This window comes from Conger conger, chromosome 1 (genome assembly GCF_963514075.1).
Source record: "Conger conger chromosome 1, fConCon1.1, whole genome shotgun sequence".
Lineage (NCBI taxonomy): Eukaryota > Metazoa > Chordata > Actinopteri > Anguilliformes > Congridae > Conger > Conger conger.
This window is the reverse complement of record NC_083760.1, coordinates 84,926,386-84,951,601: the sequence shown is the minus strand read 5'-3', so window position 1 is coordinate 84,951,601 and position 25,216 is coordinate 84,926,386. Positions and strand designations below refer to the sequence as shown.

The 25,216-nt window shown below is 43.0% G+C and overlaps 1 protein-coding gene across 5 annotated transcripts in view; it reads left to right on the top strand.

Annotated features, from left to right (window-relative positions):
- The window catches only part of LOC133128457 (myelin-associated glycoprotein-like), a 55,367-nt gene that overhangs the window by 4,174 nt on the left and 25,977 nt on the right, over positions 1-25,216 (top strand). For 3 of the 5 annotated variants that reach the window (XM_061241991.1, XM_061242009.1, XM_061242031.1), the window contains 4 exons: positions 11-301; positions 789-909; positions 1,029-1,080; positions 2,482-2,880. In XM_061241991.1, coding sequence (XP_061097975.1) covers positions 11-301; positions 789-909; positions 1,029-1,080; positions 2,482-2,769 — 752 coding nt within the window. In that variant the 3' untranslated portion in view covers positions 2,770-2,880. Of the gene's footprint in view, positions 1-10; positions 302-788; positions 910-1,028; positions 1,081-2,481; positions 2,881-25,216 lie in introns of those variants that run through there. The other 2 variants (XM_061242020.1, XM_061242000.1) reach the window with 2 other exon arrangements.

Here is a 25,216-nt window from a genome sequence, read left to right as displayed (position 1 = left end):
CTGTGTTCAGACATGCCTCAGATCTCTGGCTCTGGGAGCTGCAGCAGAACTGCAGCAGAGATCAGCTGCTCCTGTGAGAGCCGTGGGAATCCCTCTCCCAGCATGGAGTGGCGTGTGTCTGGACTGCGGGTCACTAACTCTACTGACAGAGTCATCAGGGAGGAGCAGCTGGGGAACACAGGCCTGAGGAGCTCCCTCACCATGCGCCACTCACAGGGAGACACGGCCACTCTCCTCTGCCTCAGTACCAACGCTCTCGGCACCTCCAGCCTCCAGCTCCACGCCCCGTCTCCAGACTCAGGTATATGGACACAATTCACATATTTTAATGACTCAGGGTGTACTAATATACAGAGGGGTGCATTATGAAGCATTGACCTGAAGGTGTGTTTAAAGGTGCAATTTCAGCATCAAGACTTCTATCCTTTTATAATGACTCATAAACTGCCGGAACAGGCGACATGACCAGGCTGACATCAACAGCAATTGGCTGCCATGCAAGTCAGGAGCATTTGGGGGTTTGGTGTCTTGCTCAGGGACACTTTGACACAGCCTGGGCGGGGGATCGAACCGGCTTTCACTGGTCAATTTGACACCAATGTAATTAGCAACTACGTTCTGATGTTAACTTGACACATTAAAATAGGCTAATAGGTATCAGAAGCTCCAACTGTGACAGTGATGGCACTCCTAATAGCATCCTTTGTAATGCTGACTTTTATCGTTCTGCTTCTCCAAATTTCCCGTTTTTTGTTCCTCAGCGTCTAACTAACATGACCTTCGTTCAGGTTTCAACATTACCGCACTGCTGATTAGTGCTGCTGCTGTAGTTGGCGCCATTGTGACTATATTCCTCATCATGAAGACCATTCAAAAGCAGGGGTGGGCAATTCCATTCCTGCAGGGCTGGTGTGTATGCAGGTTTTCATTGTCACCAATTCTGCGGAAAATTAACTGCCCTGCAATTTGAGTTGGGCAATTTATACATTGAGAGTGGGCAAGGGTAACCTATTGCTTGTTCTTCTTAGGAAAAAGAGAGACAGTGAGTCTACTGATACTAGAAGGAAGGACACCGTAGGGGTGAGTCCTGTGTTTCACAGTTACACACATGATCATGCACACACATACCATACACGCACACACACACATGCGCAAACACACACACGTGCGCGCGCACACACACACACACACACAAACACACACACAAACACAAACATTTATATTTACATTATATTTTAGTCATTTGGCAGACGCTTTTAATCCAAAGCGACTTGGTTTGCATAGGTTTTTCCACAAGTTAAAGCAACACATCCATAACTAGTAAAATACACATGAAGTGCTGTTCTAATCACAGTCATCATAAGTGCAATGACATTATTATTATCTTTTTTTTTTTTTTTTGGTTAGACAAGAGGGATAAGGAGATCGGAAAGGGGGGGGGGGGGGGGGGGTCAGGAGGTAGGACTAAGGTACAGTTTGAAAAGGTGTGTTTTTAGTCTGCATCGAAATAGGGGGAGGGATTCTGCTGTCCTGACAGTGGTAGGCAAGTCATTCCACCTCTGAGAAACCAGAACAGAAAACAGGCGTGAACGTGCAGCTCGACTGCCAGGTGCACGTAGTGAGGGAACCATAAGGCGACCAGAGCTGGCAGACCGGAGTGGTCTAGCTGGGGAGTAGGGAGTGATTAAGGATTGTATGTAAGGTGGGACAGTCCCCTTGGCAGCCTGAAATGCCAACACTTGGGCCTTGAATCGGATGTGTGGAGCAATAAGAAGCCATTGGAGGCCAATGAGGAGTGGGGTGACATGAGCCGACCTGGGCTGACTGGTGATCAGGCAGGCTGCAGCATCCTGGCCCAGCTGGAGGGGCTTGATGACACAAGCTGGGAGACCGGCTAGGAGGGAGTTGCAGGAATCCAGGCAGGAAATGACGAGCGCCTGGACTAGGAGCTGGGTGGCTTTCTCCGTCAGGAGATGACGTGCACATGCACACATACACCAAACACGCACACACACACACACACACACACACTTTCACACACACACCACACATGTACACACACACATACACACACAAACATGCACACACACACACACATACACACACACATGAACACGTACAAACACACCACACACACACTCACACGAACATGCACACACGTGAACATGTACACACACCACACTCGCACACACACACACACACGAACATGCACACACACCACACGCATGCACACACACAAATACTCACAGGAACATGCAGACACACACCATGCACACACACACACACACCCATGCATGAACACGCACACAAATACACATAAACATGCACACACACACACGAACACGCACACACACACTTGCACACACACACATACAGACATGTGCACATGCACACACACCATTAGGGGAATCGTATCTAGAATGTCCCAGATAGGAGCAGTTGAGAAATGCAGTTTTAAAAGAAACAGCGCTCGCTTTGCAGAGTCTTCCCCCAGCAGAAGAAGACCCAGTCTACGCAAACCACTCTATGGCAACCACCCAACCCAGGGACCCACAGCTGGGAGGGACAGACCCACAGCCCCTGGCAGAGGACCGAAAGAAGGCAGAGCTGGAAACCATGCATTACTCCTCGATAAAGCACTCCCCCCGCTCCGTGGAGACACAGGGCCAGGATGCCCGTGAAGGAGCCGCAGGTCACGGTGACGATGTGGTCTATTCACAGGTGGCCCTGAAGAAAATAATGGAGGTCAACCCAGAACTTTGTCTTTAAAAATAAGGACGCGCAACCTTAACGATTTTACTCTTCTGTAGATAAAGAATAAAGAATCATTTCGTTAACTTCAGACTTTGGATAATGCAGCAACAGCCAAATTAGTTTTTTTATTTTTATTTTTAAAGGAACACTTGCATTTCAACTGAGATTGAATCCAGGGATCATCCTTTTGTGGTTAGCATAACTGTGTAGCATTTGCATGTAGCCATGTTGCGTATACCCTCACTGGAATGGACATTTTTGCCAGATCTAGCACTTCATATTGTTATTTTCTCTCACATTCCAAGACACTCTGCATAGGGCTGTCAGCCAAATGAATGCAACATATTGTGCTCTATTAAAACTATTTCACTTTGAATGTGCTTTCTTGTCCTCCTGAAATCTCTTTTTGGTGTTATGTTTCACTGCAATTTTTGTTTGGCCTAAACAACATACATTCACATCACACCCTGCTGGCTATCATTATAAATGCACTGGGGCCCAAGTTAGTGCGGAAGAAAACTGTACAGTACACCAGGATATGATTCAATTATGCAAACAAAAAGTCTTCATCAAATTAGTTGACAGATGGCTAACAGCCTGACTACCTGCTAACGTGCTTACATGCGGATCTTGTGATATGCTGAAGGTGAAGGGAAAGAAGATGACAGAGAAAGTCACCGGGACAGAGAAACAAGACAGAAAATAAATTGTGCTGGTGGAGAAACATGAAGAGATATCGAGCCCTCTGGACTGTCTGAATATGAAATCGACATTACAGAAGATGATATTTGGAGTGCCATCACGGTCGCTGTTGGAGCACTGTTCTGGTACCTATTTCAATGTGCCAAGCTAACATCAAAACATAGTTGCTAAAGTAGGCTAATAATAGCGAAATAGCATTTATTTAAATAACAAAAATCACCACCTCACAGCTATTTAATGAAATATCGGCCCATGGAGCTACCGGCCACCCTCGACGCTGGAACAGTCAGGATCTGAGCCGACACTGTGAGGCTCAGCCATGCCCCACATCATGGTGCCTACACCGAATGAGCCACCCAGCAGCTGAGCACTGCTTTTAAAAGTGAACCTAATGCAGATCAAATATACATTATGTTATTCATATTAGAATATATCATATTTTATATGGTATATTTGTCTTTAAGCAGCATTGTGAATGAAAATTGATTTGGGATGGATGTAGCCAGTCATCTTGGGCCAATTCCTCTGTAACCAGGTAATAATGCTGTTAGTAAAATGTCATTAACATTAAAACAACCCCATACAGTAAATGATTGAGGTCTGCAGTTACTGCAGGGACAGTACTGCATTACTGTGTAAACCGAGGCAATAACACATTCTCTCTCTACTCTGATACTCTGGTCTCCAGGTTGTCTAGAAGGCTGAAGGTGAGTCTCTCCATCCTTTCCTCCTCTTCCTCTTCTGAAACACACTGACTGCAGCTCATCCTGATTTCTCCTGTATGTTACATTTGCACCATCTGTGTGACTTTTCATTTAAAGGGAGGGAGGGACGGTGACACATACGCCAGTCTGCAGGTCGCCAACATCAGCCCTGAAAATGACGTGCTGCAGGTGAATAAGTGGGACACTGAGAAATATGCAGCAGGGGGCGCCACTACGCTGAGTAATCATATTTCTAGAAATGAAATGTGCGCAGAATGCCTCAGTATCAGAGATGGGTGCAGTACAGACAGGATTAGATCTGAATTTGTCTTCAATCACTCAGAGCTGAACCTTACACACTCAGCTGAAGGGCTGAAATGCACTGTAGAATCACATTGACTGGATTCAATCAACATTTGTCCTTAACTTAAATGCAGAAGCTATTTGTTCTTTTAAAAATGGCATGTGAAATCATAAGTCACCACAGTCACTTTGCTGCACTTATAATTCAAAGAATGCAGGCATAATTTGACATCTTTAATTTTACACTTTAAGCACTGCACAGTGTTCATTTAGCAATGAAAGAGTTTTTTTTTTTTTTTTTTTTTTTTTTTTTTTTACATTTTACTCTCAATATGAACAGCAGCACTCCCCTAAGACTGCCAATTTATGCACTAAGGTGTTGCTTTAAACGTACGTGTGTGTGTTTTTGTGTCTTTATGCGCATGTGCATGTGCATGTGCATGTGCATATGTATGTTATGGTGCCCCACTGGTTGAGAGAGAGAAATGGTGAAAAAAAAAAAAAGTGATTTTGTAAAACCCCTCGCTAACCCAATGGCGGAATTTAGCGGGGGCCGAAGGGGGTTCTGCGTGCTTGTCCTTCTGGCGTTGCTGGGAGAACATTAGTTGGGTTAATTGTTATCCTCCGTACAAGAACAGAGCACAATTATGTTTAAGAATATACTGGGTCCGTTGCCATAGGTCGGATATGGATTGACCTGCCCCATATCCCGCTTATAGCTGGCCAGAAACGGATCAGTACAATTCTTAATATTCTCCGTTCTCAAACGGGGCCGTATTGTACGCTTAGTGGTTACTATAGTTTTACTTGTTTATCTGACTCCATTTAAAATATAATTTAGAAATTTGGGTTTGCAACTTACGCGGACCTCGGGAGTGATTACATTCGACTTGTACCTGCGCCACCATTACTCAATAGATGCTCCCGGGATTAGCATTACTGCTGAAATCTCAGTTCGGTGGAGAACTCAGAGGCTGCGGGTCCAGTCAACACAATACATGCAAACCTGCCATGATAGTTGCGAGCCCAGGTTGGCGTAGCATTAACTGGGCTCCTTAGAGCTAATTTGGCAGGAACCAGCGCCGTAACGCCCAAGGGTTCCCTTCGCACCAAATCACAAGAGCCGTGCGTCACCCGACCCTTTAAGGGACAGAAATTTCTGGCCGCACAGCTTAGAACTACCACAGGTGTACCGCCCCGCCGATCGGTCGGTCTTCGGCCACCATTTCCCCCTGAGTATTCAGTTGTAACTTAGGCTGAAAAGGTACAAGATGAATTAGAGTCATGGAGATCACGCAAGTTCCAAACAAAATAGTTTATTCGCAGACAGGTAGGTTATTAGCTTTAGAATATCACAATCAAGTATAAAATATACAAATTAAGAATAGAGATAGAGTAAATAATCATATCTAGCCTGCTTGGACTACATACATACATACATAAGACATGTTGTGTGGAAGTCGAATACGATCTTCCTGATACTTACATACACGTACAATATGCTGTGTGGGAAGTCGAATACGATCTTCCCAGATTGGTCGGTCTCCCTTGCTTTTATGCCAAATCATACGTTTGAAACCAGGCGGCAGTGCCATAAATCAACCTGGAGGGGTGGTCAAATCTGGAATTTAGACCCCCACCGTTGGGGGTTGTTGAGTAGGGAAAATGAGATGATTACCAGGAGAGGACGTGTAGGTTTTCCCTTGGGATACTGAAACTATAGTTTATTAAATTCCATTTGGTATGAAATGTATCTAATCCGATTCCTTGATTTTATCAGATCACATCCATACCAAACATATTACCCTTATGTTTTATTATGTTGCAGTTATCATGAAACTTCCCTCCTGATTATCCATTTTACATGCAATTCCTGTTACCATTACATAAGACTTAATGCAATAATACAAGGATCACATGGGCAATGTTTTCAAGGTGTTGCCGGGTCTATTTACTATCTTAATAGCAGTTTTGAATATTTAATCCAAGAGAGCAGTCACCGTAATGACAGCAGTGCCCAAATGAGGGCACTGTGGCATTGTCTGGAGTCTTCCCCCTTGGAAGTGACCAGGTATGGGGTCACAGGGAGGTCACCAATGTTCGGGAGGATTCTTTTCCCATGACCCAACTGGCCTTGGAGCACTCATACATCTTAACTCCCCAACAGGTAGTCTAAACAACATTGAAACCCCAGCTCTCAGGCCCCTCACAAATGGCAGCCCTTCCTGACCTTAACCACCATGCTACAGGCCGCCCCATCATATCTATGAATGCTGTAGTTGGGAGTTTTCATGATAACTGCATTATGCTGTAAATATGTCTTTGTGCCTCTCATGGTAATATACCTTTTGGATAAACCTGATTTCGGTGAATGAAAGGAAAGGAGACATTCCAGACTGTTTGGTTTCTTCTCCTTATCTCCGAAATCCAGGCCTTAGTTCTTGACCCTAAAAGTGAGTCACCCATCTATAATTTACAGCCAGGCCCACCAGGCAGGGGGCTAAAACACATGGCTTCTACAGAGACAGTTTCCCCTCGGCTCCTGAATGGTTATGATATCAACGGTAGACTGTTACAAAAACTAGACCATTACACCAGTCACACTGAAGCAATCAGAATAACACCAAACATCACTATATTCTGACCTGGGATTATCATGAAACATCTTTATACCATCTCCAATATTCCTGTTCTGGAATGTGAGAAAAGGGGGCCCCCAGGGCCCAAGAAGGCGCCTCTAAGAATCCTTCTCTAGCTCTCCCCCACAGGCATGTGTGCCAATGGTGGGGGCAAACAATGTATGCTCCAGGAGGGGGAAGTCAGCAAGCTGACCAGTGCATGAGACCAAATGTTACTTATGACTGGCTTACAATTTCTTTAAAAAAAAAAATTAAGCGAAAATGTAAAAACAAAAAGGAGCCGGAATCCACGCGGCTGCGTTGGCCCGTATTTGTTGGTGGCGGGGCCATCCAATCCTCGAGGTTCCACGGCCTTGGAAGACCTCCTTCTCAGCCTAGCCAGTCCAGTTAGCTGGGTTATAGCGAGAACAGTCCGCTCACGTGAATCCGGGATTTTTAGGTTTCCTTCGCAAAGTCCTCCCGTGACCTTCCCCGAAATTCCTCCACGGTTCTCTTGTGTGGGTTCGCGCGTTGATTAGCCGCGCGTTGATTAGCCACACTCTTCACACACTCTTCACACACTCTGCACACACTCTGCACACACTGGCTCTGAGTCTCTCTCCCTCTATCATGAGCCCCGCTCTGCTCGGGAATTCTTCCTTTTGTAGGGCGCCGCTCCCTTCCCCGAACTCGGCTCAGCTGCGCCTGTTCAATTAGAAACTTATTAGTGGCGTGTGGTCGCATAAATAGGCGCCAGCTTCTAAACAGTCAGGGGGCGATGAAATGTGGAGAGGGGGCATTGCAAAAAACCCAATGCGTACAACTTATCACCTTAATGCTATCATAACAAACACCGAACCGATAAAACACAATGCTATATGTGTATTATTTTGTATGCGGGTTCAAAAATGACGACTTGATGAAAGAGAATGTTCTTTACTGAAGAATTGAGGATATCCTATTACAAGTTCACGGGAGGTACAACGTCTCTGCTAGTCAGTTGCACATGTGCATCACCGTTGTGTCTGCGCATGCTCTCTGCTGGTCAGACCTTACTAATTGACACAAGCACAATGATGAAACAGAAATACTAATCGAACAGCAATCCAATTTGCTGATATCATTACAATATGAACCTCTTTAATAATTTCAATACAATGCCAGTTGTAATGCAATGCCAGTTCCAATCATGCCACAAAACCAAGGGTTAATTTGCTGTAGCAATGGTAAAGATATCGCTTAAATAGACCTAAGCAAAGCCCATTACGTGACTGCAGTCCTTGCCAGCACAACAGTAAAAAAGTCCCAGTTCCCTACCTTAAATCAGTAGAGTTGAAGTCTTCGGTTTGTTGTTGAGTTGAATCTCCTAAGAAGTAGATCCTTCCACTTTCTACTGAGGTCATTCTCGAAGGCCAGCCTGATCAAATTTACCTTTCGTCTGTGTAACATGCTGCGTCTATGCTCTGTAAACACGTTTTTCAAAGTTGAGAAAGAATTCTCGCACATAGCAGTTGAAGCCCCAAAAGTCAGCGCATGTTTGAAGGCAGTAAGAACCAGAGGCATGGCACTGAAGACATCCTTGTATCTGGAGACAAGTTGGCCCAAAGTCATTGTCTCGCCACTCTGGTTCGTCACAAACTGACGCGCAACGGTGAACTGCGCCTCGTCCACTTCAGTCTTGGTCAAATCCAGTAAAGGTTTCACTTTTTCAGTGTTCAAAAAATCATGAATGGCAGGGTCCACACTTAAGGCTTCCAAGTACTTGTAATTGCGTTCGCTGAAACGTCTAGCCATCTCTGCCAATGTACAGTCTAAAATGGCAAAAAACAGTCTTTTGCACTTGGTGGCCAAGAGTCTCCTCGCCCATGTAGTTTTGAAGAGCTTTAGGGGCTGTAGCTGTCGCTCTGGTGGAGGGGCCTCACAATCACTGCCAGTCTCGTTCCAAATTTTCATGAATTCTTCTTCAGATCTCAATCTTTTAACACAATCCGCCGCACTGTTAATGAGCTGAACTGCCGTAAGCAGGTCAGTGCGCTCAGCCTGCAGCATTCTGTTGGGTGGCTCCATTAGTCCAAGCACCTTGTGAATCACTTTGGCCAAGAACAAAAAACTTGGTTCTGTTATTGATTCATGGAGGCCTGAAGCCTCCATTTTCACCTCCGCAGTTGTTCTGGGATTTCTGATATCAGTCAAAAATTCAACAAGGGTGGTGTGTGATTTCAAAATGACTGATACTGTGTCCAAGTGCCCGGTCCAACGTTGCTCAAGCAATCTTTTCAGCGTTGGGCCTTTATACTGTGCTGCTACAGTAAGTTTATGAAGGAATTTGTACAGTAGATTGCATACGTCAAGTCTCGGAATGCGTCCTCCAGGACAGAGCATGCACGATCACTAAGTGGAGTTGGTGATTAAAACAGTGAATGTAGGGGATCTCTCTCTGTAATTTATTCTGAATGATCCTCTGCATGTCCCCATCCTTTCCCGACATCACGCTGGCCCCATCATAACACTGACTTAGTATTTTGCCTGTGTCAAGGCCGACATTTGTCAGCTCTTCGAGGACCAATTCAGCGAGTGACAGAGCGTCACACTTGTCAGTGCTTAACATCGCCAGAAGGCGCTCTCTCACTTGGAATTCACCGTCAACATAACGGATAACAACGGAGACGTTCTCGTGACCCGTGGGGTCCTTTGTTCCATCAACCTTGATGGTGTACCATGACTCCCCGACATCCCTGACTATTTCCTCCCTTACCATCGTAGCCATCAGTTCAATGACTTTGTTTTGTATGTCATGAGATGTGTATGTAGCATTTTTAGGGATGCTACTGTAAACCCGAGCCAATTCTTTATTCTGTTTCAAGGTATAACCAAAAAGCGACAGGAAAAGCCCACACCCCGTTGCATTCCGGCTGTCTATGGCATCAACTGAACCCCTCAATGGCAATTCATTTAATACAAGGAATGTAATTGCGTCCACAATCCCAACCACATAGACACGGTTTCGTGAGAGCTGTTCAGAATTGACCAGAGTGGAAATTTCGCTGCCTGTTGAAGATCGCAACTCTCTCTCTTTCCACACAGCCACACACAAGAGGTGCTCTTTGCTATTAGCATGTCTGCTAAACCCCTTAGCCTTGTCCGTAGCATGTTTCAAATCGGTATAGCCCACAGTTGAAAAAGCTGAATCGTTGCCTCCAAATTTTCTACAAGGAAAACTAAATGCAGCATCTCCTTCCACTGAATGTTCCAACCAATCCCTGTCCCTGTACCCTGTGCCTCCGAATGATCGGAAACAGTCATTTTTGTTCAATTGTCTCTTCGGATATTGCTTTAGGGTATTATTTAGAATATTGCTTTAGGGTTGGCTGAGCGGGACTCTCTTGGCCAGGGTCGCCAGGCTGAAGCCTCACATTAGCACTGTTAGCAACAGCTCTCTCATTAGCAGGACTCCCAGGAGTGAGCGACAGCGTGGTTTTTACACAACCCACACAACCCACAGTGGTTGGTGTGCTGGTGTCAGTTGTTGCTTTGCTTGGTCCAGGGTCCTCTGATGTAGATCCTCTTGCAACTGAAACTCCCTTTGCAATCCATTTTCGGATATCCATTTTAAAACCGTACAGCTAGACTAGTGCTCGGTCATAATGACAGAGTATGAGACTGCGCGAACTCCACACAAAATGTAACACTTTTTGTCACCCCAACAACCAATGAAATTGATTTGCAAATGTAGGCTATACTGTTACTTTGGATATAAGTAGTTGTGTTAAATTTAGTTGGGCAATTAATGTTTGGAAATAAGTATTTAAATATTTTGCACATTGAAAAAGTATTTATAACAAAATAAATGAATCTTCACTAAGGGGGCGGGGAGTGTCGTCTGAGGGGGCGACGCCCCCTAACTCCCCCCCGTGGCACCGGGCCTGTAGGGAAATATACATGGTTAATAATTTTCCCCAGTTCCTGGCGCCGGCGTACTGGCTGTGTCCCTCCAGTGGTGTACCGATCCCCGATCTCTGGCCACCACAGGTGCTTTTCTTTTCAAAAAAATCAAAATCTAAAAAGGAAAAATCCAAAAACCCAGAAAGGAAAAAAAAAACCGAAAAAAAGGTCACTGGCCAAAAAATTTGGGACATCTGGGTTTAGCTCGGGGTTCAATAGTAGGGTTTACTCACTCGGGCTCCGGGTAACCCTCCTCCGTCATGAGCCCCGCTTGGCGTTTGTTTTCTCCTTTTAAATGTTGCCGCTCCCTTCCCCGAACTCGGCGCAGCTGTGCCTGTTCAATCAGAGGAGGTTTAGTAGTTTCCAGTCACATTCCGCACGCGTCTCGCCTCGGGGCCGCTGTCCTTGGTGCTGATACTCCTCCCGGCCTTTCTCCAAGGTGCCGCTCTGAGATATGTGAGGGGAAAATATTCAGAGTTAATTATTTTCCCCAGCGCTTGGCGCCGGCGCACTGGCTGTTCGACCCCAGTGGTGTACCGATCGCAGGTCAGCTGCTTGGAGACCTATTTAAGTCTCTTCCAGCCACTGCTCTGAGCTTTGGTGTTTCAGTCACGTACACAGAGCTGGTATAGAGGTATAGAGGTGTAGAGGTGTAGAGGTGTAGAGGTGTAGAGGTATAGAGGTGTAGAGTCAGAGAGTTTTGAAGACTGAATTGCTTTTAATCTTGAGAAGCATTCAGTTAGAAATTAGAAATAGAGAGGTTTAGGGACATAGTTTGTTTTCCTTTCGGTTGGTTAGGTCCTGAGAACCTTCCCTTTTTTTGTTTCTGGGTTCCGCTTCTGTTTTGAAGAGCGAGTGGCAGAGTTTGGCGCATAAAGTTTAGCCCGTTCGATAAAAAAGAATTATCGTTTTGTTTTTCCTGACCAGTATTGCTCAGGTCAGTTTTTCTGTTGGCTGATCGCTGGAGAGTTTGGTTCCCTTTTTCCGTTCTTTCCTCGCCTATGCCAGTGGTTATCCAACTTATCGTTGGTAACTTTGTGATCCCTTCCCGGTCGCTCTTGGTCTCCCGCCCCTGCTCCCTTACAGCTTCTGTTTACTTCGACATTAATTGTAAAAGGCATTTTGAGCAGGGGTGGCAAAATCTTTGCACCCCACTGTAAATTTGGCAGTTACCTGTTTTTCTGCAGCCCTGTGAATTTTCAGAGAGTTGTCCTTGGAATGGAATCTTGAATAAAGAATAAAATAAATAAATGTGAACGGAAATGTGCTGTTAGATACGAAGCATTAAAAAATGTTTTATCTGTCTTTATTTAATGTGCTGACTGACTGCATTACAGACATATGTGAAACTTTTACTACTGCATTAAAGGGCAGTTTTTTATCTTTCACTTCATGTTTTAGACTATATAAAAAAAGTGCACAGCATTGAGGTTAGGGCATTGAGGTTAAAATTAGATTCTTTTTCCAGCGTTTCATTTTTTCTCCATCCTGATACCCATAACTTTGGCTTAAAATACTGTAGGTTTTACAGTAAACCTACAGAAAACTAATAGCAGGATATGATTTCAGTATTTATGTATTTTCTGTGATGCCATGATAAAGAAAAGACTGGATGGGCATTAATATTGGATTTGTTTAAATTAAGGAAAAAGCTATTGTATATACAGTACGACAACAATTATCTTTTATGATTGCTCTGTTAATCTGTCAACATTACACGTGAAATTAATAAATAAAAGTTTGCTGGTTCATAACTACATCGTCTTTATAGTGTAGTGATTCATACAATATGTCAATAATGATGATCAGTACATTTAGTACAATGTGTGCGTGTGCGTGAATGAATGCATGCGTGTGTGTGTGCGTGCGTGTGTGTGTGTGTGTGTGTGTGTGTGTATGTGTGTGTGTGTGTGTGTATGTGTGTGTGTGTGTGTGTGTGTGTGTGTGTGTATGTGGGGGTGGGTGTGTGTGTGCTTGCTGTGTTATGTACATTATGGTGGGAAGAAGTACAGTAAAAACACGCAGAGAAGCACAGTCTCAAAAGGACAGTAAAAGTAATAACATTTGAATCATAGCACATACATGAGAAAAGGTGTTTCCATAAGGAGTAAACGGAAATAAGAAAGCAAGTCAGTCTTTATTTATAAAGCACCTTTTAAGACTTGGGTTACAAAGTGCTTCAAAATAAAACACCACATTCATACAAAACTTTATATACTTTATTACTTTATATTTCATGGTTGGAACAATCTGCAAAAACAAAAAACTTTGAATTTGATTTGAATAATTTAATGAATGATTCAGTGATAAAGGCATGCTTCAGCTTTTAACGTCTGCTATGCTCTGTAATTTATGTTACATTCCCTTTCTGATGTTTGGAACTTGACTGTGAACCAACTTGTTGGGTAACATCATGCCAGATCCTGGTGAAATACAATGTAAACAGATGTATTCCTGCAGTAGCTCATTTACAGTCTGCTGACTGTGTTTGGGCATTAGTGCTGATTGAATTCTCTGTTACCGTGTCATGAAGCGAAAGTAGTTTAATGATCAGAGCAGCAATTGTAATACAAATTTTGTATTTTTGTTAATATTATTATCATGACATAGAAGAGGGGCGGCACGGATGGTGCAGTGGGTAGCACTGCCGGCTCACAGCAAGGAGGTCCTGGGTTCAAATCCCCTTCGGCCGGGTCCTCTCTGTGTGGAGTTTGCATGTTCTTCCCGTGTCTGCGTGGGTTTCCTCCAGGTACTCCGGTTTCCTCCCACAGTCCAAAGACAAGCAGGTTAGGCTGATTGGACAGTCTGAATTGCCCATCGGTGTGAGTGTGTGAGTGTGTGAGTGTGTGAGTGTGTGAGTGAGTGAATGAGTGAATGAGTGTGTGAGTGAATGGTGTGTGTGCCCTGCGATGGCAACCTGTCCAGGGTGTATTCCTGCCTATCGCCTAATGTATGCCGGGATAGGCTCCAGCCCCCCTGCGACCCTGTTCAGGATAAGCGGGTTAAGGTAATGGATGGATGGATGGATGACATAGAAGAAGTTGAAGTTTGCTAGCTTTATCAGAAATGGGTGGAAATATCCCTTTAACCACACTCTATGTATATACCATACACTATATACAGCAACACATGTTCCTCAAAACGCCACATAAATATGGGCACTTCCTCTTTTGTGTGAGTTTGTACTTGTGCTTTTGAGTTTAGAGACTGGATATTCTTCTGGGCTACAGTAAGTCAATTTCTACTTGTGTAACGCTTGGCTCAGTCAAATGGCTGATTATGTTTTCAGGCTACCACTGGCATAGCATTTAATTAAAAAGTACTGTTCTGAAGCGCATGCATCCTCTCAATAATGCAAGTGTATTTCTCAGGATACGATATGGCTGTGATTTCGTTTTTTACCTAATGATGTTATAATAATCAAATTATTATTTGAGCATTGACACTGTATGTCACATATCCGTGATGCTACTCTGTAAATGGGGGGTAACAGCACAGTAATCAATTTTACAGAACACTTAATTCAGAAACTGCATCAGATTCGATTCTTGGTCAAAAATGAGATAAGTGCAGATTTGGAATCTTTAAATTTTCGTCTATCGTTCAGCTATGAATCCATTATGCTTCACAATGAGACCAGATGAAAAAAATATATGAAAAAAAAGAAGTGTATGTAAAATCTATCCGAGTCCAGTCCGAAGCCCCGATCGACAGCGAACTTGATCAAAACATTCTTTCAAGACCGCGCTACCTGTTCCATTAAGCCAGCTACCACAAGAAATAATAGATTGTTGCTGGAGATCAGAAACCATTTCTTCAAGCTGACAACAAGCCTCACATTTTGCTGTTGAACTTCATATTTGGGCGTCCAGTCACCAGTGCTGTCCACCCTCACTCAGTAACTTCAGCACCCTACTGGTAAAGAGTATCGCTTCAAAATTTGCCGTTAGGTTTGTTTACATTCCTTTAGCACTGTGAAGAAGATGTTGAAGATTGGTGAGATTGATTATTGTGACAAATCTTTTTTTTTAAATTGAAAATGCAGTTGTGTTCCAGTTTGTTCTGCTTTGCTTGTTGCATGCCTCTGCACAGCTGCGTGAAGTTGGCAAATGTTGCTGGCCACAATTGGAGACTTCCGGTTCGCATTTATCAAAATAAAAGTTCGGTGAATAAAATTATTTTTGAACTGTAATTTTGTCAATTTTAATTGTTAAATTAACACAGTTGGATATGATTGTGATGTATTTGCAGAGAATATACAATTGTGCACAAATTTCAATAAAAACTGTTTGCCACCTGTCTGTCAGGTGTGGTATGGGCATGCATTGCCATAGACTGTCAGTTGCCACCAAACTCATTTGCATAGCTCATAACTCAAAAACTAGAAATTGTTTCAAAATGAAAGGGGGTATACATTTGTTAGTTGGACCCATATCTTTAATATTCTACAGTCCTTTCTGCAAAATCCTGTTCCGAGCAATTGTTGCTGTGTTTCTAGTGTGGGGTGGCCATACATTGCTATTGACTGTCAGTTGCCACCCAGCTCATTTGCATAGCTCATAACTCAAAAACTAGAAATTGTTTCAAAATGAAAGGGGGTATATATTTGTTAGTTGGACCCATATCTTTAATATTCTACAGTCCTTTCTGCAAAATCCTGTTCCGAGCAATTGTTGCTGTGATACTAGTGTGGGGTGGCCATACGTTGCTATTGACTGTCAGTTGCCACCCAGCTCATTTGCATAGCTCATAACTCAAAAACTAGAAATTGTTTCAAAAATGAAAGGGGGTATACATTTGTTAGCTGGACCCATATCTTTAATATGAAATGGTCATTTCTGCAATATCCTGTTCCGAGCAATTGTTGCTGTGTTTCTAGTGTGGGGTGGCCATACGTTGCTATTGACTGTCAATTGCCACCCAGCTCATTTGCATAGCTCATAACTCAAAAACTATGAATTGTTTCAAAATGAAAGGGGGTATACATTTGTTAGCAGGACCCATATCTTTAATATGAAACAGTCCTTTCTGCAAAATCCTGTTCCGAGCAATTGTTGCTGTGTTTCTAGTGTGGGGAGGCCATACATTGCCATAGACTGTCAATTGCCACCCAACTCATTTGCATAGCTGATAACTCAAAAACTATGAATTGTTTCAAAATGAAAGGGGGTATACATTTGTTAGCTGGACCCTTATCTTTAATATTAAACAGTCCTTTCTGCAAAATCCTGTTCCGAGCAATTGTTGCTGTGTTTCTAGTGTGGGGAGGCCATACATTGCCATAGACTGTCAATTGCCACCCAGCTCAATTGCATAGCTGATAACTCAAAAACTAGAAATTGTTTCAAAATGAAAGGGGGTATACATTTGTTAGTTGGACCCATATCTTTAATATGAAACAGTCCTTTCTGCAAAATCCTGTTCCGAGCAATTGTTGCTGTGTTTCTAGTGTGGGGTGGCCATACGTTGCTATTGACTGTCAGTTGCCACCCAGCTCATTTGCATAGCTCATAACTCAAAAACTAGAAATTGTTTCAAAATGAAAGGGGGTATACATTTGTTAGCTGGACCCTTATCTTTGATATTCTACAGTCCTTTCTGCAAAATCCTGTTCCGAGCAATTGTTGCTGTGTTTCTAGTGTGGGGAGGCCATACATTGCCATAGACTGTCAATTGCCACCCAACTCATTTGCATAGCTGATAACTCAAAAACTATGAATTGTTTCAAAATGAAAGGGGGTATACATTTGTTAGCAGGACCCATATCTTTAATATGAAACAGTCCTTTCTGCAAAATCCTGTTCCGAGCAATTGTTGCTGTGTTTCTAGTGTGGGGAGGCCATACATTGCTATTGACTGTCAGTTGCCACCCAGCTCATTTGCATAGCTCATAACTCAAAAACTAGAAATTGTTTCAAAATGAAAGGGGATATACATTTGTTAGTTGGACCCATATCTTTAATATTCTACAGTCCTTTCTGCAAAATCCTGTTCCGAGCAATTGTTGCTGTGTTTCTAGTGTGGGGAGGCCATACGTTGCTATTGACTGTCAGTTGCCACCCAGCTCATTTGCATAGCTCATAACTCAAAAACTAGAAATTGTTTCAAAATGAAAGGGGGTATACATTTGTTAGTTGGACCCATATCTTTAATATGAAACAGTCCTTTCTGCAAAATCCTGTTCTGAGCAATTGTTGCTGTGTTTCTAGTGTGGGGTGGCCATACGTTGCTATTGACTGTCAGTTGCCACCCAGCTCATTTGCATAGCTCATAACTCAAAAACTAGAAATTGTTTCAAAATGAAAGGGGGTATACATTTGTTAGTTGGGCCCATATCTTTAATATTCTACAGTCCTTTCTGCAAAATCCTGTTCCGAGCAATTGTTGCTGTGTTTCTAGTGTGGGGAGGCCATACATTGCCATAGACTGTCAATTGCCACCCAACTCATTTGCATAGCTGATAACTCAAAAACTATGAATTGTTTCAAAATGAAAGGGGGTATACATTTGTTAGCAGGACCCATATCTTTAATATGAAACAGTCCTTTCTGCAAAATCCTGTTCCGAGCAATTGTTGCTGTGTTTCTAGTGTGGGGAGGCCATACGTTGCTATTGACTGTCAGTTGCCACCCAGCTCATTTGCATAGCTCATAACTCAAAAACTAGAAATTGTTTCAAAATGAAAGGGGGTATACATTTGTTAGTTGGACCCATATCTTTAATATTCTACAGTCCTTTCTGCAAAATCCTGTTCCGAGCAATTGTTGCTGTGTTTCTAGTGTGGGGTGGCCATACGTTGCTATTGACTGTCAGTTGCCACCCAGCTCATTTGCATAGCTCATAACTCAAAAACTAGAAATTGTTTCAAAATGAAAAGGGATATACATTTGTTAGCTGGACCCTTATCTTTGATATTCTACAGTCCTTTCTGCAAAATCCTGTTCCGAGCAATTGTTGCTGTGTTTCTAGTGTGGGGAGGCCATACATTGCTATTGACTGTCAGTTGCCACCCAGCTCATTTGCATAGCTCATAACTCAAAAACTAGAAATTGTTTCAAAATGAAAGGGGGTATACATTTGTTAGCAGGACCCATATCTTTAATATGAAACAGTCCTTTCTGCAAAATCCTGTTCCGAGCAATTGTTGCTGTGTTTCTAGTGTGGGGAGGCCATACATTGCCATAGACTGTCAATTGCCACCCAACTCATTTGCATAGCTGATAACTCAAAAACTATGAATTGTTTCAAAATGAAAGGGGGTATACATTTGTTAGCAGGACCCATATCTTTAATATGAAACAGTCCTTTCTGCAAAATCCTGTTCCGAGCAATTGTTGCTGTGTTTCTAGTGTGGGGAGGCCATACGTTGCTATTGACTGTCAGTTGCCACCCAGCTCATTTGCATAGCTCATAACTCAAAAACTAAAAATTGTTTCAAAATGAAAGGGGGTATACATTTGTTAGTTGGACCCATATCTTTAATATGAAACAGTCCTTTCTGCAAAATCCTGTTCTGAGCAATTGTTGCTGTGTTTCTAGTGTGGGGTGGCCATACGTTGCTATTGACTGTCAGTTGCCACCCAGCTCATTTGCATAGCTCATAACTCAAAAACTATGAATTGTTTCAAAATGAAAGGGGGTATACATTTGTTAGTTGGACCCATATCTTTAATATGAAACAGTCCTTTCTGCAAAATCCTGTTCTGAGCAATTGTTGCTGTGTTTCTAGTGTGGGGTGGCCATACGTTGCTATTGACTGTCAGTTGCCACCCAGCTCATTTGCATAGCTCATAACTCAAAAACTAGAAATTGTTTCAAAATGAAAGGGGGTATACCTTTGTTAGTTGGGCCCATATCTTTAATATTCTACAGTCCTTTCTGCAAAATCCTGTTCCGAGCAATTGTTGCTGTGTTTCTAGTGTGGGGAGGCCATACATTGCCATAGACTGTCAATTGCCACCCAACTCATTTGCATAGCTGATAACTCAAAAACTATGAATTGTTTCAAAATGAAAGGGGGTATACATTTGTTAGCAGGACCCATATCTTTAATATGAAACAGTCCTTTCTGCAAAATCCTGTTCCGAGCAATTGTTGCTGTGTTTCTAGTGTGGGGAGGCCATACGTTGCTATTGACTGTCAGTTGCCACCCAGCTCATTTGCATAGCTCATAACTCAAAAACTAGAAATTGTTTCAAAATGAAAGGGGGTATACATTTGTTAGTTGGACCCATATCTTTAATATTCTACAGTCCTTTCTGCAAAATCCTGTTCCGAGCAATTGTTGCTGTGTTTCTAGTGTGGGGTGGCCATACGTTGCTATTGACTGTCAGTTGCCACCCAGCTCATTTGCATAGCTCATAACTCAAAAACTAGAAATTGTTTCAAAATGAAAAGGGATATACATTTGTTAGCTGGACCCTTATCTTTGATATTCTACAGTCCTTTCTGCAAAATCCTGTTCCGAGCAATTGTTGCTGTGTTTCTAGTGTGGGGTGGCCATACGTTGCTATTGACTGTCAGTTGCCACCCAGCTCATTTGCATAGCTGATAATTCAAAAACTATGAATTGTTTCAAAATGAAAGGGGGTATACATTTGTTAGCAGGACCCATATCTTTAATATGAAACAGTCCTTTCTGCAAAATCCTGTTCCAAGCAATTGTTGCTGTGTTTCTAGTGTGGGGAGGCCATACATTGCCATAGACTGTCAATTGCCACCCAACTCATTTGCATAGCTGATAACTCAAAAACTATGAATTGTTTCAAAATGAAAGGGGGTATACATTTGTTAGCAGGACCCATATCTTTAATATGAAACAGTCCTTTCTGCAAAATCCTGTTCCGAGCAATTGTTGCTGTGTTTCTAGTGTGGGGAGGCCATACGTTGCTATTGACTGTCAGTTGCCACCCAGCTCATTTGCATAGCTCATAACTCAAAAACTAAAAATTGTTTCAAAATGAAAGGGGGTATACATTTGTTAGTTGGACCCATATCTTTAATATGAAACAGTCCTTTCTGCAAAATCCTGTTCTGAGCAATTGTTGCTGTGTTTCTAGTGTGGGGTGGCCATACGTTGCTATTGACTGTCAGTTGCCACCCAGCTCATTTGCATAGCTCATAACTCAAAAACTAGAAATTGTTTCAAAATGAAAGGGGGTATACATTTGTTAGCTGGACCCTTATCTTTGATATTCTACAGTCCTTTCTGCAAAATCCTGTTCCGAGCAATTGTTGCTGTGTTTCTAGTGTGGGGAGGCCATACATTGCCATAGACTGTCAATTGCCACCCAACTCATTTGCATAGCTGATAACTCAAAAACTATGAATTGTTTCAAAATGAAAGGGGGTATACATTTGTTAGCAGGACCCATATCTTTAATATGAAACAGTCCTTTCTGCAAAATCCTGTTCCGAGCAATTGTTGCTGTGTTTCTAGTGTGGGGAGGCCATACGTTGCTATTGACTGTCAGTTGCCACCCAGCTCATTTGCATAGCTCATAACTCAAAAACTAGAAATTGTTTCAAAATGAAAGGGGGTATACATTTGTTAGTTGGACCCATATCTTTAATATTCTACAGTCCTTTCTGCAAAATCCTGTTCCGAGCAATTGTTGCTGTGTTTCTAGTGTGGGGTGGCCATACGTTGCTATTGACTGTCAGTTGCCACCCAGCTCATTTGCATAGCTCATAACTCAAAAACTAGAAATTGTTTCAAAATGAAAAGGGATATACATTTGTTAGCTGGACCCTTATCTTTGATATTCTACAGTCCTTTCTGCAAAATCCTGTTCCGAGCAATTGTTGCTGTGTTTCTAGTGTGGGGTGGCCATACGTTGCTATTGACTGTCAGTTGCCACCCAGCTCATTTGCATAGCTGATAATTCAAAAACTATGAATTGTTTCAAAATGAAAGGGGGTATACATTTGTTAGCAGGACCCATATCTTTAATATGAAACAGTCCTTTCTGCAAAATCCTGTTCCAAGCAATTGTTGCTGTGTTTCTAGTGTGGGGAGGCCATACATTGCCATAGACTGTCAATTGCCACCCAACTCATTTGCATAGCTGATAACTCAAAAACTATGAATTGTTTCAAAATGAAAGGGGGTATACATTTGTTAGCAGGACCCATATCTTTAATATGAAACAGTCCTTTCTGCAAAATCCTGTTCCGAGCAATTGTTGCTGTGTTTCTAGTGTGGGGAGGCCATACATTGCCATAGACTGTCAATTGCCACCCAACTCATTTGCATAGCTGATAACTCAAAAACTATGAATTGTTTCAAAATGAAAGGGGGTATACATTTGTTAGTTGGACCCATATCTTTAATATTCTACAGTCCTTTCTGCAAAATCCTGTTCCGAGCAATTGTTGCTGTGTTTCTAGTGTGGGGAGGCCATACGTTGCTATTGACTGTCAGTTGCCACCCAGCTCATTTGCATAGCTGATAACTCAAAAACTATGAATTGTTTCAAAATGAAAGGGGGTATACATTTGTTAGCTGGACCCTTATCTTTGATATTCTACAGTCCTTTCTGCAAAATCCTGTTCCGAGCAATTGTTGCTGTGTTTCTAGTGTGGGGTGGCCATACGTTGCTATTGACTGTCAGTTGCCACCCAGCTCATTTGCATAGCTCATAACTCAAAAACTAGAAATTGTTTCAAAATGAAAGGGGGTATACATTTGTTAGCTGGACCTTATCTCTAATATTCTATAGTCCTTTCTGAAAAATCCTGTTCACAGCAATTGTTGCTGTGTGTCAGGTGCAAGGTGGGCATTCATTGCTATAGACTGTCAATTCACATGCTGCTCATTATAGACCTATATACCCAGGGATAAACCCAAACCATGCAACTTTACAATGAAATTCAAGTCAAATCAACTTTATTTGTGTTGCACATTTCACGCTATATTTGTCAGTACATGCTTTAGAGCAGTGCTTCTCAACCAGGAATTTATTAATTGATTTATTTAATTTAGGGCATTTTTGGTGGTATGATTGGTTCAGTTATTAAATTAGTTGTTTCAGTTTCTGGTTACAACAAAAACCTTCCGGCAAGACTAGAGTTGAGAAACACAGCTTTAGCGCAAGCCCCAGCCTTTCCCCCCACAAAAGCAAGCCTAGGGCAACAGTGGCAAGGAAAAACTTCCAAGGTGGAGAAGGAAGAAACCTTGGGAGGAACCAGACTTAAGTGGGGGGCCCATTCTCCTCTGGCTGGCTTACGGGTGACAATGATGGTCAGATAAAACAATTAACAATTAATTATGAACAATTTGTTCATGTGATGGGTTTTGAATGTGTGTGAGATTGGCAGGGTGCAGATGAAGGAGGTGGCGGTCCTGGGGCAGTATGTGGGGGGTGTCTCTGCGCTGCAGTATGATTGTGATGAAGACAAGGGGGAAAAAATGACAATATGGCAGTGGGAAGTAAGTAGGGACACAAATGGGACTTGGAAACAAACCGAGGCCTTAATTGTAAGGAGGATTTACTGTTGGGCTAATTCTAATGAGTATTTAATTTTAAGTTAAGTCATCCAGGACAACCTTTCGCATTTTACTTGGACTGCAATTTAACTGATTACTATCAAGTATTATACTTTTTGAAAACACAAACGTAAAGTCCAAAGCTGCTCCCATCTAACTGACCTGGAAAGGAAGGACATTGGTGAGCATATTCAAAAACCAAATTTACTGGATGTAGTTTTCCTGTAATGCCAAAATACTGTAAAGATAAATAGAGTGAGAGACGGTCAAGAACTGCTAATAAAGATGAGTTGTGGTGCTTCAGTGAATCCATTAATATTGCTTTAAAAAATATTTTTCCCTCTAATATCCTGCAATGTTCCATTGTAATATGAATCATGGTCCAATGTAACAAATCTAAATTCACTGGAACAAGGATTTAAATTTTAATTTAAATCTCCACCAATTTCTTTTTAAATTTGGTAAATTTGGCAAGACCTCAATTGTCTTGCAGTACAAACTATACAGTTCCTGGCTAACAAATAGTTGCAGTAGAGGGGACTGCAAGAATTATTTTTTTGGGTACTGATTAAAAATGACAGGTATGTGTTTATAATGGAATCATTTAGCCAATTGTTTCCAGGATTTCACAGAAAGGACTGTAGAATATTAAAGATATGGGTATATAGAGTAAATGTATACCCCCTTTCATTTTGAAATAATTACAGTTTTTGAGTTATCAGCTATGCAAATGAGCTGCTTGTGAATTGACAGTCAATAGCAATGTATTACATTATTGGCATTTAGCAGACGCTCTTATCCAGAGCGACGTACAACAAAGTGCAAACCCATAATTTTTTGAGAACAAATTAACAAACAAACAGAGCAAAAGTGACCAAAGTGAACGATCCAAACACTGCTTACCTAGCCAAATAAAAATACCGATACACAAAGCACATCACAGAGACAACAATTAAGGTTCACAGGGAGGTAGGGAGGGACGGGGAGAGGTGCTGCTTGAAGAGGTGCGTCTTCAGCTTGCGCTTGAAGGTGGGGAGAGATTCTACAGTTCTGACCTCAACGGGGAGTTCGTTCCACCACCGTGGAGCCAGAACAGACAGTAGTCGTGAGCGTGAGGTGGAGGTTCGGAGAGGGGGAGGTGCCAAGCGGCCTGTGGAGGCTGAACGAAGAGGTCTGGCAGGGGTGTAGGGTCTGATGATTTTTTGTAGATAAGCTGGGGAAGACCCTTTAACTGCTTGGAAGGCTAGCACCAATGTTTTGAATTAGATGCGAGCCATGACAGTGGAGGGAAGTAAGCAGGGGGGTGACGTGTGAGTATTTGGGAAGGTTGAAGACCAGACGAGCTGCTGCATTCTGGATGAGTTGGAGGGGTCTGATGGCAGACGCTGGGAGGCCAGCCAAGAGGGAATTGCAGTAGTCCAGGCGGGACAGAACCATCGCTTGGACCAGGAGCTGGGTCGAGTAGGGGGTGAGAAAGGGGCGGATTCTCCGTATGTTGTATAGGAAGAACCTGCAAGACCGGGTCACCGCTGCAATGTTCTCGGAAAGGGACAGTCTGCTGTCCATCACCACGCCGAGGTTCCTTGCACTGGGTGACGGCGTGAGTGTGGTATCCCCGAGGGAAATGGAGAGATCCAGATGGGGAGAGGTTTTAGCAGGGATGAATATCATTTCAGTCTTGCCTGGGTTGAGCTTTAGATGGTGGTTGTCCATCCAGCTCTGGATGTCAATCAGGCAAGCAGAGATACGGGCTGAAACCTGCGTATCAGACGGCGGGAACGAGACGAAGAGTTGGGTATCGTCCGCGTAGCAGTGGTAGGATAGCCCATGTGCAGTGATCACAGGGCCAAGGGAGCGAGTGTAAAGAGAAAAAAGAAGCGGGCCGAGGACTGAGCCCTGGGGAACTCCTGTGGCGAGGGGCCGAGGTGTCGATACCGAACCAGCCCAGGCAACCTGGAAGGAGCGACCAGAGAGGTAGGACTCAATCCAGTCCAGGGCTGTGCCACAGATGCCCGTTGCTGAGAGGGCAGATAGGAGGATGGAGTGATCCACAGTGTCGAAGGCAGCAGAGAGATCTAGGAGAATGAGGACAGAGGAGAGGGAGGCTGCTCGTGCGGCATGGAGTGACTCACTGACGGAGAGCAGCGCGGTCTCTGTCGAGTGGCCCGATCTGAAGCCAGACTGATGGGGGTCTAGCACGTATGGCCACCCCACACTAGAAACACAGCAACAATTGCTCGGACCAGGATTTCACAGAAAGGACTGTAGAATATTAAAGATAAGGGTATATAGAGTAAATGTATACCCCCTTTCATTGGGAAACAATTTATAGTTTTTGAGTTATCAGCTATGCAAATGAGCTGCTTGTGAATTGACATTCTATGGCAACGTATGGCCACCCCACACTAGAAACACAGCAACAATTGCTCGGAAAAGGATTTTGCAGAAAGGACTGTAGAATATCAAAGATAAGGGTCCAGCTAACAAATGTATACCCCTTTCATTTTGAAACAATTCCTAGTTTTTGAGTTATGAGCTATGCAAATGAGCTGGGTGGCAACTGACAGTCTATGGCAACGTATGGCCTCCCCACACTAGAAACACAGCAACAATTGCTCGGAACAGGATTTTGCAGAAAGGACTGTTTCATATTAAAGATATGGGTCCAGCTAACAAATGTATACCCCCTTTCATTTTGAAACAAT